Raw genomic sequence first — 16,768 nt, forward strand, 5'->3', positions numbered from 1 at the left:
AGGCGGGGGATTTCTAGAAAATAAAACCTTGTTTATAGAATTTTCTTTCAGTTTTAAGGACAGTTTACCATGCGAGTTAAAACATTTCTACTGCTCAAATATGCCAAAAAAGGGATCTATGCATATAGAAAAATGACCACCTTGCTACGATGGCGTTCCAAAAGAAATGCCTCCTATTTTTTAAATTTCGCCTGAATAGATCAAAGGGGATTGTAAACTATTGTTGCGATCACTTTCATGCCTGAACGTTTAATCTGTCTGTTGCAGATATTGACGGCATGAGACTAAGAATGTAATCCCTGTCAAAGAGGGCTTCATTGAATTTTTCGCATTGAGAATGGTGGTGACAGTGTAGTAAAATAAATTCTGGAAAATCATCGCTCGTTTTTTTTTTTTTACATGGAATTCACCACTTATGAAGGCCCAATGGCCACTCGGGGATAAGGGTTATTGTGTGTACAGTAATCAATGGGATAGTGTAGCAATAGTATTGGAGAATTGGTAAGGTGTCATTACTTAGGGGTGCGATTCATCAGGAATTTGTTTGTGTTGGACTTGAAGACATCCAGGTTGAAGTCGGGAGGGAAACCGGCAAGCGGAACAGAGTTCCACGGGGGTGCACGTCTAAGAAAGAAGCTTTGTTCATGGAATCTACGTTTTGATTTAGGTACAGATAGGGAGTGGGGAAAATTATTGACGGTGGTTTCAACTAGTCGGGTGTTTTTTGAAAAAGATTGGCGAGGGGGGGACCAGAGAATGGAGCTCAGACGAGCACTTTAATAATACCACTCCTGTCTTCATAGCTCTTCAACCTTTTCGAGTTAAAAAATAAAATAAAAAATAACAGGAGGTTTTACTTTTGCAACGACCTTAGTAATTATATAAAAATTTCAACTTTTTTTTTTTTTTTTTAAGTCTGGACATTTAGTGACGCGGATGTATACAACGACAACCTCTAACATTTGTTTTTTTTTTTTTTTTGAATAATATTGATAAAGATTTTGAAACCGATTTTATAAGTGACTAGCCTTGGTGTCCAGCGTTGCCAGGGTGTTTGGAGGTGCTTGTTGAGTAAAAAAAAAAAAAAAAAGAGGAAAGGAGGAAAAGAACATTAAAAAAAAAAAAACAAAAAAAAACGTAACGTCTTTGCCGTTGCATCCATTGCCAAACCGGAAGTGGCGGAGGTTTAAATTAAGGTTAATCAATCGAAAAGAGAGGATAACTTTTAAAAAAATCGCCGAAAAAAGCGACCATTCCTTGTATAAAAGTGACCAGTTGGGGGTGAAGGAATTAATGTTTTTAGCCAATTTTCCGATATTTGTCGTCCGTTACAAAACGATTCCGATCGTGTGAAAATCCGTCGCCTCTGTCGAAAGTTTTAGACATACATACATACATACATACATACAGGTGAGATTTATGTTATGTTTTATTTTCTCTTTACAATCTTTTTCTGGCGGAATATCTGCATGAATATAATTACACGTAATAGTAAACTAAAGATGATCATCTCATAAGAAAACCGAAAAAAACTAATAGGGAATTAATTAAAATGAATGTTTAAAACAATATGCAAATTAGCTAGATCTTTTGCTCGTGAATGCAATTCCACGACACATATATAAGAAAGTTGTATTTACTTTTAAAATAGAAAGAAGTGTCGTTAAAATGAATATCAATACACGAAAAAAAAATCTATCTTGTCGTTGACGATTATACACGGTTGGTTATTAGGAGGAAGATGCCCGCACGGGAATTCGACGATTGGTTTTCTCGTGCCCAAATCGTCAACAAACCACGATTTCCTTTTCGATTGTGATATACTATTTGTGACCACCTGAATCGCCCTCGTGAACAATTTTGTCATTGTTACCACACCCCAATGGAGTTTTATTCGGCACTTATTTCACTGGATTGACCTGACTTCGATCATACCTGTAGAAACTGTTGCCGAAAATAACCTTTTAAACATATTTTTAACTCATCTTTTTTTTTGACAATTGATCAAGTTCGTTGCTTTTTCGCAGCAGGTGCTTATGTTAATTTCATAATTTGTATTCAAATGACCTTTTGGTACGTTTGGTAATTATTTTACTGTTTCTTACATTTGTTGCCAAGTGAACGCTTTTGTTAAAATGATTTTTCGGTACACACGGACTAGATATCCAACACTCGCTGAAAAACATTCACAACAAACACTCGTCTGGGTAGGTTTTGCTTATCTCATTTTCCCTGAAGACCATTTTCATACTTCATGTTTTTCTTGGGTTTCCTCTTGAACTAGAACTGCTATTGTAACTCTTCTACATTTAATAACCCAAGAACTCATCCAGTCTTTCAACGTGGCCATACCATCAAAGTCTTTTCTGCACAATCTCGCTACACAGTCCTGATTTTATCCTCCTCTAGGGTCATCAGAACTAAGCCTGTCTTTGGATAATCTATTATATAAATGTGCAAGACCTTTAAATCCTTTTTTGTTGGTAAATGTTAACTTTATTCTACAAAACTGAGGAATCAAAGCACCATCCAGACCTCTAATAAAAATGTACACAAACATTATCACCTACCCATAGCGGGATGGTGTGACACAAGAGTTGGAAAGTGGGATTTAAAAGCTAGCACCCATAGAGGAAAATCCGTCTGGTCTGAAAAAATGCCTGAGTAGTCTCGTCGGCATTTCCAGGTATCGTTTGTGTGCACTAGTTAACGTATTTGGGCCCTTTTATTAGCAATACCCCGGCGCTGTTAACCGTACACTAACCTCTTCTCTAAGGGAGAAGGTAAACCCTGGGATGGTTGACCTTCTAAAACTGCGTAAGACCAGAGACTTACCTTAGTAAGCAGGGAACAAACCATCTCAACAATTGCCTGGATTCTGGTAGCTTTGGTACCAAATGGAAATACCTCGGCTGATGACTGAAAGTTATGGGGAGTACTGGAATATAATGTGCAATGTTGATTGAAAGAAGTGAAAGGTATTGGAGATCTGAGGAGACATACTATTACTCAGACTCCAGGGAACATCTTGTGCGAGATATCTCAAGTAATACATTAAAGACATTGTCCTTGACAAGACTGATGCAAAGAAAATTATTCACACCTGAGAGCATCCTATATCTCTACAAAACCACAATTCGCCCACGCATGGAGCATTGTTGTCACATTTGGACAGGTGCATCTGCCACTAGTCTCCCTCTCAGACAAGGTCCATAAAAAGTTTCAAATCTAATAGGTCCCGCTTCAACCCCTTGTCCTATAGCTAGAATATCACACCTCTGTGCCTGTTTTACAAGTACTTCAATGAATGTGTTCTAACGAACTCGTAGCACTTGTGCTCCTTCGACGATAATAATCCCAACAAGTAGCAAAATCCCACCCCTTTACTGCTGCGGTTCCTAGATGCTGGAAAATCTTTCAACTAATAGTTTCTCCCTATGAACTGCTAGAGTTTGTAATTCCTTCCCTGCCTCCCGTTTCTTTGGCTTTACTGACTTGCCCAAACTTAAATGTAATGCCAAAAAGACATCTCGCTGCTTACGTTCTTAGATAGTGCTCTTGTAGATATAACCCTCAAATAATAACCTTACGTCCAAATGGCAATGCACCTTGTTTTGGAGGAATAAGAATTTAAAAAAAAATCATAATAATCAGGTTATTGGAGATCCGAGGAGACTTACTGTTACCCAGACTCCAGGGAACACCTCGCATGAGAAGACCTAAGTAAGAAATCATTATAAGAATATAACGAGGGAAAGGTTAGAGAGAATCTTCCGCTCTGCTACAGCGCCTCCGTCTGCCATTACTTCGTTCCGATGCGGAATTTGCAATTTTTCTGACAGGCTCTTGTTCCAAGACGACGCTTTCGAAAACAGCACTCTCTGACAGATGACGTCGTGAACATAATACAAGCCGCAGGGGCTGAATAGGAGGAATTATTATTGTGCGTCAACGCCTCGCTGCTTCTGTCATGGCGCGTACAATTAACGTGGATTGATGAGACGACTGGAAAACTGAAGAGGATGGAGGCGGTACTAGCGTGAGAAGAGAAAGGACAAATGGAGGCTTGACAAGGAATGTGTGTGTGTGTGTGTGTGTGTGCTGCGAAATTGTTTTGATGCGTGATTGAAAGCGGGTATCCATATATGGAAATAGCACAAACAAAAAGGCGAGAGCGAGCGTCAACAGTGGTTGGAGCGGGAATTCGAGGAGGCCAAGCGGAAGTACGACCTGCTGGAAGGTGTCTACGTTTCAAACACAACACTTTTTTTTGTCTCTCTAACGAGTTACCACTTATCAGGGCCAAAAGCCACTTGAGGATAAGAACTAACGAGCTGGTTCGACTGATACAGCATACGTTGATATTTAGGGTATCACTTAAAATGTTTTTGTAATGAGAGAAGTATTTTTTTGGATGAGCCGGATTCAGTGAAATATTTTCACGTTTGCAAGTTTTATCAAATGTGAGAAAAACGAGAGATCTGTTATACGGTAAACAAAACAAAATGAGCTCAGAAGACACTCTCAAAAGAGATATTTTATGTTTAAAAATGGAAGTTTACAGCAATAGGAAACACATAGGAGGTTCGTGACCATTTTTAGAATTCTTGAGAAAAAAAAAGAAAACAAAAAGGAGAATTCATTAGTTGAGATATCGAAGAAGTCTGAATTAATTAAGAGCTGTGCGTTACAGAGGTCAGGAAATCGTGATCAAAACTCGGCTCAAATATATAAATTATATTTTATTAAAAGTTGTTAATAAGAGACAATGTTCATTATAATTCATTGAACGTTGTTTGTAAGAGTTAATGTTCATTTAATTTCGTATTAGGGAGAGAGTTCAGTGAGAAAGTTCGGAATATTTAATTGAATAGGGTTGGTTTTGATTGAGCAGACGAGAACGGAGGGATTCAACTAGTTGGTGTGTTGCAATATTTTTGATATTTGGTTGCTGTCCACCGCAGCAAAGTGTGACAAGGTCGGAAAGTGGAGAATAAGCAAGCTCCTCTAAAGTAAGGGTAAACATTGCCTGAGCGCCCCCGTCGACATTCCTCTAAACTTGTCCCACCCAAAAGCCAGGTGGCAAGGCCTGGGAGGGTGGACCTTCTGGGCGATACCCAGGCGGCATATCTCAGTCAGACAGGTACTGGGCCAGTTCTCGGCCCCGCACCTGTCGGGCTGAGTGTCAAGAACAGATCCTTGACGAATACTTTCTACCCAGTATCCCAGCTGCTGAAGCCACTAGGAGACTCATCCCCCACCATGAAGAATGGGGCTATAAAGTTGGAAAGTTCTACTTATAGACACTGGCGATAGGAACTGACCAATCAAATGGAGCCACGTTCTGCTAGCAACCAATCAGAAACCAGAATTGTTCCATAAAACTATTAAATCTTTTAGCCTTCAAGCAAGCGTGTCAACACGAGAAAGATCATTTGCTCTTTGCTTGCAAAATTATAATGTCCAGGACCTATACAGAACAGCTACCCATCGAAAACTCATCATTCCTAAGACTTGTATAAAATAGCTACCCATTGTAAACTTTTCTGAAATTAAACATGGCTTTCAATGTATAAGTGTGTGTGTGTGTGTGTGTGTGTGTGGCGCTTTTTAAGTGAGTATGTGTGAGTTGACATGCCAACAGGTACGGAGTCCAAAGGAGGGACGGTGTTCCATGGATCTCGGCTCAACTGGATTATTGAAGAAAAATGTGGCTTTTGTAAGGAATCAAAATGGCTCCCAGAATGATCATTTCGAATAAATTCAGAAAGTTTTCTGATTGGTTAAAAATATAATTATTTGTTTTTATTTAGGAGAGTGTATGCGCAGACGATGTGCGTACAAACGATTTTCCACGTTCTGATTTAGTACGCTGAAGTGTAGACATCGCTCGGTATAGACACACGGTTCTTATTAGATCACCGAAGTTAAGCAACGTTATCTCCCTCGAACGGATGAAAGTACTTTGGTAAGTATATGTAGGACAGTTGTTGTAGTAGAGTCAATTGGCAGGAGAAGGGTCAAGAAAAACGTTGGAAGTGATGAGGATGGATTCGAAAGAAAGAGGTATATATAAAATCTGGCCAAAGATAGGTTAATTTTAGAAATCTATATCTATATAATTATAAAACTCAAATGACCTTGTAACCCACTTTCCGGTTTACGACATCTGGTTGCGCATGCGCACATAAACATTAACCCATAACAACGTAAACAAATAAACACAAATCGCTTCTTTTGCAGATTTTGACCTGTGCAGTGAAATATTAACGTTATTATTTCGAAATTATTATTTAACATGGGAAGAGTGGAGGTGTTTTGCAACTATTCTTTATTACAACTATACTGTCGCTATTTTCTTACAACTAAACAACTTTAACCCGTTGACAAACATAAAAACAATTGTAGTAAAGGCAATACTACTACTACTGCTACTACTACTACTCTCTATCCGTCCCTTTTCCTTCCTTTCTTCTTTTTTTATTTTTTGTTTACATTTCTATAAACAAAATAGGTGTGTGAGAACGGTGAAATTGTTGACACATTTACTAATCTGTTTCAATATTAGTTTTATTTTATTTTATTTATTTAGGTTTTATTTTTTTGCTTCAGGTTTTATTAATTATTTTTTTTTAGATTTTAAGTTTCTATAACTTGGTTGACGGATTCCAATATGGGTTTTCATTCTTATATTTCTCATTGGTAGGTTCAGGTGCGTTTTTGCTGCTAAATGACTTTCGTCTGCGTTCGCTTCGTAGGAAAATCATGTTTAATTTTCAATTTCTTAGCGATTTTTCGGAGAAATAGGAAACTTTACACGAATAGGGAGGATTTTTTTTTCATGTTTGAGTGATCCGTCCGTGATTTGTCATTTTAATATACTTTCATAGAAATGTTTCTGTTATGTAAAATAAAACTATTTCCTTTACGTCACAAGTGTCATGCTCATACATGAATTCCATAGCTAATATAACATACTGACCCAACGGGTCACGGGTAGTCTAGTCAATTTCTAAAAGCCATCCAATGCATGTCGGCATGTAAAACAGACGTTAAATCGAATATTATGACCATTTTCCTCCCGTTTAAAGAAGAAAAATAATAAATTTCTTTTTTTTCATTCAATGTTAATTTTTTTTTATTTTTTTTATTTTGCTTTCCACCTCATCCAGTACTACTAGATCAGGCTGTCTGAAGATATTGGCTTCCAAATTTAAATGCACCAAACATTGATGCTAATGCTTTTTTTCTTTTCCATTTGTAAAACTCAATCATGTTCTGCAAAACCAAAATTTTTTTCTCTACAAAACAACCAAACTAAACACGATGAATAAATATTTTAGGAAATAAACAACTTGAGGCATAAAAGATTTTTTTCTAAAATTACTGGATTTGTTATTAAACAATCCGAAAAGAGTTGATATGCCGTAAATCGAAACCTTTTAATTCTTTGTTTACTCCATTGTATCCTTACTTATTTTATTCTGCCCTTCCCCCTTATTTAATTCGACTTTTCCTTCCTTCCTCTATTTAATTCTATTTATGTATTCTTCTCCTTTTTTATTCTGACAGTTCCTTTTTCCCCCCTTTCATATTTCATTCTCATTATTCCTTCTTTTATCATTTCATTTTTTTTTATATATAATCTTTCATTTCTCCATCTTCGAAAATTCTGCGTTAAGCCGAAAAAAAAAAAAAAAAAAAAAATCAAACGCACACACACGCACGAAACCGACCGTTATTCCATAGAATAGACCAAAACTCCTTCTCTGGCAATACAAATAATTCTCTCAATCAATATTACCAAAAAGCCGTGCCCCCAATGTTCCACAGCTGAAGAATTCTAATTCCATTATAACAGAAAGACAAAAAAAAAAAAAAAAAAAGAGAAAAATCTCCAAGAAATTATAAGAAAGACAAAGGCAACCAGAAATTCTTCCAATTGATTCTTCGATAAAAAGCCGGAGCTTCACAAAGATCACCGTTTCTCTTATACTCCATTGCAAGAGAAATCTGGAATTCTTTGACATAAATAGAACCACCATTATTTTACTCTGCCATTCTGAGATGCCACGTAGACCAGCTTTATAAAGCTCACCGAATTGATCTATATAATATTTTGATTGTTCTTTAGTTACTCCACACATTACGCTTTGGATAAGAATATGAGAGTGACCTCCCTTTGATCGAAAAGGCCAAATACACTTTTTGAAAACCAAACGTAAATAAAAAAGGTTAAATTATCGATATTTGAATTTTATAGAGCAATCTGGCCACTATGGACAAGAATATGAGAGTGACCTCCCTTCGATGTAACCTCGTTTTGGTTAATGATGCTCTTTGGGAGGAAACAGGAATTCTCAGAAAAGAGGGATAACGAAAGAGATGTTTTCATTTGACATAATATTAGAAAATTTCGAATTTGTTCGCAGTGCAACTATAGATAAGTAAAAAAAAAACATCTATAATAAGTATGTAGTATTGCTGTCAATTTGGCAAAAGAGTTTTTAGTAATGAGTCGGGAGAATAGAGTTCAATCCTCGGTCGAGTCATACAAAAAAAAAAGACATTAATGTTCCTTTTGCCAAGAACTCGTTATTATACGGTTAAAATGAAGGGAAAGTGGAGTAACCTCGTAAATGAAGTGGTGCCCTCCTCTTTACATCGGTGTAGCAGCTAATGAAAAGGGAGCCTTTAGGTCGCCCTCAACTATGGTCGATTACATTTCTTTTATTGTTTACCTTATCGGGGATGAGGTAAGGAGTCAATTTTGAGCACCCCTCGATTTAGAGGGAGGACATTCCTACAGAAAACAACGGGTCTAGTCTTTCTCTACTCTATCCATATTCCGATAGGAAGTGCTCGACTGAGCTCTAATCTCTGGTTCATCTTTGTAAACATTCATAACAAGAACTCGTCTTCCAGTATAAAACTGGAAAATCTAGTTAATTGGCTAATTTGAATGTTAATGGAGATATTTTGTAGACAAAATACTGACACGCATTTCCTTATACAATGATCTATCCCAATGATCATATTGAAGACGATGCTAGTGTTGAGGAGTATGGCTGTAGTCCGAGTACATTTGACTCATTCCCGAATACATTACAAAGCACTTACTCAATTTGTAACTATCTATTGTATGAGGTGCCTTAAATAAGTTTCCAGACTTTTTATTACAGGCATTTAAAATTATTGTAGACTCTTGAAAATCCAGTATCTTTTTGCTATACATCTTATGAGATGACTGACCAGTTTTTTTTAATAACTTCAGGTTCAAATGAACAGCTGCAGCAGGAATTGGAATGCACTCTATTAAAGCCTGATTGTCACAGCTGTTGAATTTCACAAATGTAATCTTGATGTGAGGAAAATTTAGAAGGACCATATGCAATAAGATGGTTTTAAAGTTGAAAAAAATGCCACAGAAATGTATGGGATACTTCAGACTGGTTTTGGACTATCTTGCATGAATTGAGCATCAGTTTTTCAGTGGCATAAGAGATTCAAGGAAGGCAAGGAATCTGTGAAGGATGATGAGGTGTGTGGAAGGAGTAACAAAGTCAGAACACCAGAGTTGATTGGCCAAATAAAGAATTTCATGGATAAGGACCGTCGTGTGTTTATAGAGACAATAAGTGCACAGTTTGATGTCAGTGTGGGAACTGTACACACAATTATTCGTGAGGAAATGAAGATGCAGAAGATTTGTGCAAATACTGCAGTCTACAATTCCATCCTTGTCATAGACTTTGACCCAAATAGACATCAAACCAGTTCCTCACCCTTCCTATAGTCCAGACCTTGCTCCCTGTGACTTTTGGTTATTATCTAAGCTCAAAGAAAATCTTAGAGGCTGTCGTTATGAGAAAATTGAGAAGATGGAAGAGGCTGCGATGAAGGTCATCAACACGCTTACACAAGAGGACTTCCATGGGACCTTCCAGAAGTTGTGTGAATGGTACAAGTCCATTTTTTTTTTTTTTTTTACACGGTGGTCACCTCTTATCAAGGCCCGGAAGCCACTCAAGGATAAGGGTTATTGCAAGTACATTACGTTAGTGTGGAGATTTGATGAAGTGTTTACTTAAGGGGGGCGGTTCATTGGGAATTTGTTAACGTTGGACTTGAAGAAATTGTAGTCAGGTGGGAAGCATTGCAGCCGGAGGAGATTACTTCGAAGGTGACTAGAGTTTCATGTGTGAACTATCAATGAAAGTGTCCATACAAAAAAAAAAATCTAGAAACGTTTTGAAAGCACCTCGTATTGTTCATCGACGCTAATAAACCTTTTTATAAGTCGGCCATTTCCCGTATACATTACAAATCACTCAATTTGTAACTACCTACTGCATTGTTCATAAACCTTTTTACATATGTTGGTCGTTCAATTTGTGATGGAATAATTTTGGATATTATTTCAAAAACGGATAGAGTTGAAAGAACAAGAATAAAAACTTTGATTTTTGCCGAAAACAAGCTTCATTAAGACCATGGCTCACTGGGGAAAACAGCCTGCGAGATAGGCAAATTAGCCAAAGATTAGATGTTTGAAGACCATGTTAGCCTCTAGGCGTATGACTGTAGTAAGACTACATTTGGTCCGTTTCTTGTAAAATACTGGGAAAATATCAGGAGCAGCGAAAGATACCTGGTTTGCAAAGAAATCAGCAGCAGCAAAAAAAATAAAGCGCATATGCAAATTAGGAAATGCATGTGAGAAGAAAAAGGAAAAAAAATGCTCCATGTGCGCGGGAGAAGCAAAGTGCCATTCAAAGAAAATAGACGTGTAAGGTCAAGAACAAGAATGGGCCAGCTGTGGCCAACATGTGGTCGGTTATTGGTTGTTTTTGTTTTACGGCATATCAACCGTTTTCGGGTTATTTAATGCCGAATCCAAAGATTTTGAAGATTTTTTTCTTTTAATAGAATATATTTGTTGTTTTCACATCGGTTTCTATTTAACCCATAGTTGGGACCCTAACAGGTACTACCACTCTGGGTCAGAGTGGACCTGGGAGCAATGGTAATTAAAGGGTGGCTCCACACTCCCCAAAGCCCACAAGCTGGGGCCTTACCACTGGGTATAGTTTAAGGTCATATCCAGGACCCCCATTGAGGGACTTTTACCCTCTGCAGGGGGACAGTCGGCATATTCTAATGCCCCACCGACAGGGCCAACATGTGGTCAGAAGCAATAGAAACACACCAGGCTAGATGGACATGTGGCAGCAAGAGGGTTTTTAAGTTGTGTCGAGACGGGAGAGTAACAGGAATAAATGTTTTTGTTAAAAAGTAAGAGATGCCGACTCGGATTTTTATTTATTCTTGTTTGTTCCTTTTTGACGGTGCCAGACGGCGTGGGGGTCTGTTTGAACTGTAATTGACACGGTTCGAGCGTAACGGCAACTTTAAATATATACATTACAAGCTAGTTATTTCTAATTTCTGATCTGCAATGGATTCTTAATTTTAAGTACTTCTACGTTACATTGTAACGTTGCCATTATACTCGAACAGTGTTCTTTAGTTCAAACTTCTTTCAGACACCCATGTCGTCCGGCACCGTAAAAAAATAAATAAATAAAAAATAAATAAATAAATAAATAAATCCGACTCGGTTTTTCTTTCTGTTTTAACAAAAAAAAACATTACCATTACATTCCAACCAATTCTGACTTCTTGCTTTTTTTCTAACTGTTCATTTAGTCTGCCATGAGATTAACAAAACCCTGCTGTCTCGACACCAGCTTAAAAGTCACTCACAGCCACTGTGGGGCTTCATGTCAATCTCACCTGGAAAGCGTTTTTTTTTTCTCTACCATACACCGTATATAGCCAACTATTTCTCATCTTCGACTTTACAGGTCTGTCTTTGGTGCGGAAATTTCTTCTCCCGACCACGCCCACTTCCTAATTTGCATATGTGCCTTTTTCGGCTACTGTTGCTAATATCTTCACAAGCCAGCTATCTTACAGCTCCTGATATTTTCCCAGGCAATTATACGCGTTCTGTTGCAACATGATTAAATTCACTGATCCGATATCTACTCTTAGATCAGGTGAGAATTGCAGCCAAGGGGTCGAGCCATGTCAATCTAAACTAGCCCTTTTATTTCAGATTTTCTATTTTCCTTTTTTCACCTCATTTTTTTTTCTTTTTTCAGATTGAGTTTGGGGATGCAAAAGTTGATGTAAGTAAAGATCTATACTCGTGCCAACAATTCAACATCATTCTGGAACGCTTCTACCCACAAAAGTATCGGACATCTTTGTCCGACGCAGAGTACAGGTAAATAAAGTTATTATAGTTTTCCTTTTTATAGGTTTCCTTTTATATATACCAGAATTATATTGGACAGCTTTTGAAAGAAATAACCTCAAAACCAAAATTGTAGGTATTATCATCGATATGATTGAAGTTCTGTGACTTACTTCTTTGGTGATTTTTTTCAAATAAACTCAGTAACTGGACAATTTTTTGAACAAGTCCCCAATGGTAAGTTGTTAAAGTAGGAATTTTATAACATCACAAATTCTCATATAAAAAATATTTATTTCATTATTTAATATGCTTTAGAAATGATTGGAAAACAATGGCACATTTTTAACTAATAAACGGACATTTTTTACTCGAGGAACGAAATAACGATTACACCGTTTTACGATGACCTTTATTCATTGTTTTTTAACAGTTGATTTTCTCTTGAAATAATTTCACGTTTAAATTGTGTTTTTCATCTTTTAATTTTGATTCTTTTATATTTTCATATTTTTCATTTCTTAATGAATTGGACACACAAAACAAAAGTTGTATCAATATACTAAAGAAATCCTAACAAACAATTCACACCGGTTCTCATCAGATCACCAAAGTTAAGCAATGTTGAGCATGGCTAGTACCAGAGGGGTGACCATTTAGGAATTCTAGGCGCTGTATGTGCTCTCCGCTTATCTCGGCAGTTGTTTCCAGTCGTCCTATACATACATTTTACTTGTCACTGATATTTAACAATGTCGACTCAGGAGAGGTGTGGTTGGAGATTGCGCACCTCCTGCCAAAAAAATTTCAAACGCAGGCACCTCTTCACGGGTATCCATAGTCTGCCAAAGACCGAAAGAGCCCCAAAAGGTTTCCTTTTTCCACGTGAAAAAATAATAATGGTTATAAAGCAAATCATTGCCAAACATTAAAACGACCTTATAGGTACATTTACATATAACTAGCAGAGAGCTCAGTGTTGCCCGGTCATAAAATACTTAAATATGATATCTTTAATTTATGCAGATTTCGTATTTATTATTATAGATCCAATTAAGTATTGATTATTATATTGTACCCAATATAAAGTAATGGTTTCAAAAGTTTAAAATATATGAATTGGGTGCCATCAGCTCGAATTGAAATCAAAACATTTAGCACTCCAGCTAAAGTCATTACTGTTTGAGTTATTGACAGCTGGATAAGAAACAGGTAAAAATGAACCGAGTTTAACGTATAAATGTATATTTGTGCGAGCACTTTAAGTCGACTTATGCCTGCCAAGTCCTAATTTTTTAAATTTGGACCCCTCAGCAGCTATTTTTACCGGCGTTTTATGTATAAAACAATGATCCAGAAAAAATGTAATCACTTGATCGGCCTCGCAATAGTGATTTCAAAAGTTAAAAATACATACGATTGTCATCAGTTAAAATCGAAGCCACAACATTTAACTCTTTAGCAGTATCTTCTTCCATATAACTAAGGAAATATAGATATTAAACTTTAAAAATTAATGTGGTTTAATGTAGAACTATATTTGCACATGCATAGAAGAGCACTTTAAGTCAACTTATGCCTGCCTAATTTCAATTTTGACTTTTTGGCAGCTACTTTTATTGGCTAAAAAATAAATTGAATTAGTTCCACAGGTACGAATATATATATATAATATATATAAAGGTTCAAGTCTGTAGATCAAAAATTGACAATATGTGTGCAGAACGATCTCTACCAAACTCCTCTAAATCACTTACATGTACTAGATTCGCCTGGTCGTAAAATATGTTTAAATATATTTTACTTCATGCATATGTTGTATTTATTATTATAGCGCCATTCCTCTATTGATTATTATATTGTACCCAATGTATAGTAATGATTTCAAGTTTTAAGAAATGACTTGGGTGTCATCAGCTAGGATCGAAACTAAAACATTCAGCATTAAGTCTCAGTTGTTACCGTTTGATCCATCGGCATATGCTTAAACTACTTCATCCTAAATGCTATGCAATTATGCACAATGTAGAAATATGCATAAATAGAACTGAAACTAATAGTTAAATGAAATCAATCATATTAGAAAACAAAAAATAATTAATGAAAGTTAGTTTTTATAACGAATATGCAGATTAGTAAACCTCTATTAAAAAAAAAAAAATCACTCCCATGAAGGAGTATATAAAGTTCGTTTAATAATTTTTAAATAGAAAAAGTAGGCTTTTAATATTAATTCCAGTGCGATAAAAAAACTCGACGTTATAATTATTTTGATTAAAAATTACAATTCTGTATTTGTGTGGAAAAATTTGGAAATACACTTTCTACTTAAATTTTTTTTTTGAACTAACAATCCGTTTCATTAATCCTCACCCTCGAGTGACTTTTAGCCTCAAAAAGATTCGATTAGATGAATTAATGTTACACTAGTAAAACGCACCCTTTAATTGGAGCATTTTATAGAAATGTTCTCATATGTATTGTTTAAATTACATTTAAAATCAAATTTCGTTTTGTTTTGTTCAATATGTTGCTATTGTTTTGTCCAGTATGTTGCTATTGTTTTGTCCAGTATGTTGCTATTGTTTTGTCCAGTATGTTGCTATTGTTTTGTCCAGTATGTTGCTATTGTTTTGTTCAGTATGTTGCTATTGTTTTGTTCAGTATGTTGCTATTGTTTTGTCCAGTATGTTGCTATTGTTTTGTCCAGTATGTTGCTATTGTTTTGTCCAGTATGTTGCTATTGTTTTGTCCAGTATGTTGCTATTGTTTTGTTCAGTATGTTGCTATTGTTTTGTTCAGTATGTTGCTATTGTTTTGTCCAGTATGTTGCTATTGTTTTGTTCAGTATGTTGCTATTGTTTTGTCCAGTATGTTGCTATTGTTTTGTTCAGTATGTTGCTATTGTTTTGTCCAGTATGTTGCTATTGTTTTGTTCAGTATGTTGCTATTGTTTTGTTCAGTATGTTGCTATTGTTTTGTTCAGTATGTTGCTATTGTTTTGTTCAGTATGTTGCTATTGTTTTGTTCAGTATGTTGCTATTGTTTTGTCCAGTATGTTGCTATTGTTTTGTTCAGTATGTTGCTATTGTTTTGTTCAGTATGTTGCTATTGTTTTGTTCAGTATGTTGCTATTGTTTTGTCCAGTATGTTGCTATTGTTTTGTTCAGTATGTTGCTATTGTTTTGTCCAGTATGTTGCTATTGTTTTGTTCAGTATGTTGCTATTGTTTTGTCCAGTATGTTGCTATTGTTTTGTTCAGTATGTTGCTATTGTTTTGTTCAGTATGTTGCTATTGTTTTGTCCAGTATGTTGCTATTGTTTTGTTCAGTATGTTGCTATTGTTTTGTTCAGTATGTTGCTATTGTTTTGTCCAGTATGTTGCTATTGTTTTGTTCAGTATGTTGCTATTGTTTTGTTCAGTATGTTGCTATTGTTTTGTCCAGTATGTTGCTATTGTTTTGTCCAGTATGTTGCTATTGTTTTGTCCAGTATGTTGCTATTGTTTTGTTCAGTATGTTGCTATTGTTTTGGAGAGTAAAAAAAAAAACTTTATTCGATTATTATTCTTGTTAACACATTTTGTTAGGTTTTAAACGTTTTCTGGAATTTTAACTGATAAGTTATCTGCTCTGAGAAATATCACAGCGATCTGGTCGTGATTACAGCTTAGGAAGAGTGCTGAGAAAGTTTGCATCACAAAAAAATGTATAAGAAATGTGATCCATTCCCACCTTTGCACTGATCCCATCCTATTATTAAGTATATGTATATCCTCAGTGAAATATATTATTATTTATTATTATTATTATTATTATTATTATTATATTGTTACCAGCTTCCTTGGATTTATTACAATATGCGTTGGATCTTTTTACCTGCCGAATACCAAGAACTTCCATTACAGGATTTAGCATACACTTTCGATTTGAAGTTCAATATCTTTTTTTTCTCTTTTTTTTTTGCTGCATCAATATCCAGTTTCCCTTATTCTATGTAGCTAAAATGATTTAAAAACATTTAATTTAATTTTCTATGTTTATTACCTTTAGCAAATTAGGTGCAAACCTTTTATAATATTTGCTAATATTTTTCCTCCGAGATGTATAAACATCGAAAACTCATGGGTTAAGGAAATATATTTTACTATACTGTATTCTTTGTCTTGTATACAATAAAATTTCTATATTTGAAATTTAACTTTTTCAAATCACAAATTTTAAATTCCTAAATTATGATTATATATATATATATGTGCGTGTGTGTATATGTGTTATCTTGGAAGCTTTTTAGCTTTGAAAACTATTTAAAAAATAGAATTTTTAATGCTTCGGTTGAAAATGATTTCGTCGTTTAATCTCCTGTAATCGCTGAACAAACCTACTTTTACGTTTTCAGGGATCACTAGTATTTTACCATATATATATATATATATATATATATATATATATATATATAACATTCTTCCAAGTTTATATTTGCATAAGCGATATGGCCTACAGAGGT

General features: G+C 35.5%; 1 protein-coding gene across 11 annotated transcripts in view; it reads left to right on the forward strand.

The window, feature by feature from the left end:
• Nucleotides 1-16,768, forward strand: part of LOC145255614 (pleckstrin homology domain-containing family H member 2-like) — a 1,732,783-nt gene that overhangs the window by 1,684,605 nt on the left and 31,410 nt on the right. For all 11 annotated transcript variants that reach the window (XM_080114122.1, XM_080114121.1, XM_080114126.1 and 8 more), the window contains one exon: nt 12,168-12,292. In XM_080114122.1, the coding sequence (XP_079970248.1) occupies nt 12,168-12,292 (125 nt within the window). The remainder of the gene's footprint in view (nt 1-12,167; nt 12,293-16,768) is intronic.

The sequence above is a fragment of the Euprymna scolopes genome, chromosome 31 (assembly GCF_053919585.1).
Source record: "Euprymna scolopes isolate OS-2025 chromosome 31, ASM5391958v1, whole genome shotgun sequence".
Classification (NCBI taxonomy): domain Eukaryota; kingdom Metazoa; phylum Mollusca; class Cephalopoda; order Sepiida; family Sepiolidae; genus Euprymna; species Euprymna scolopes.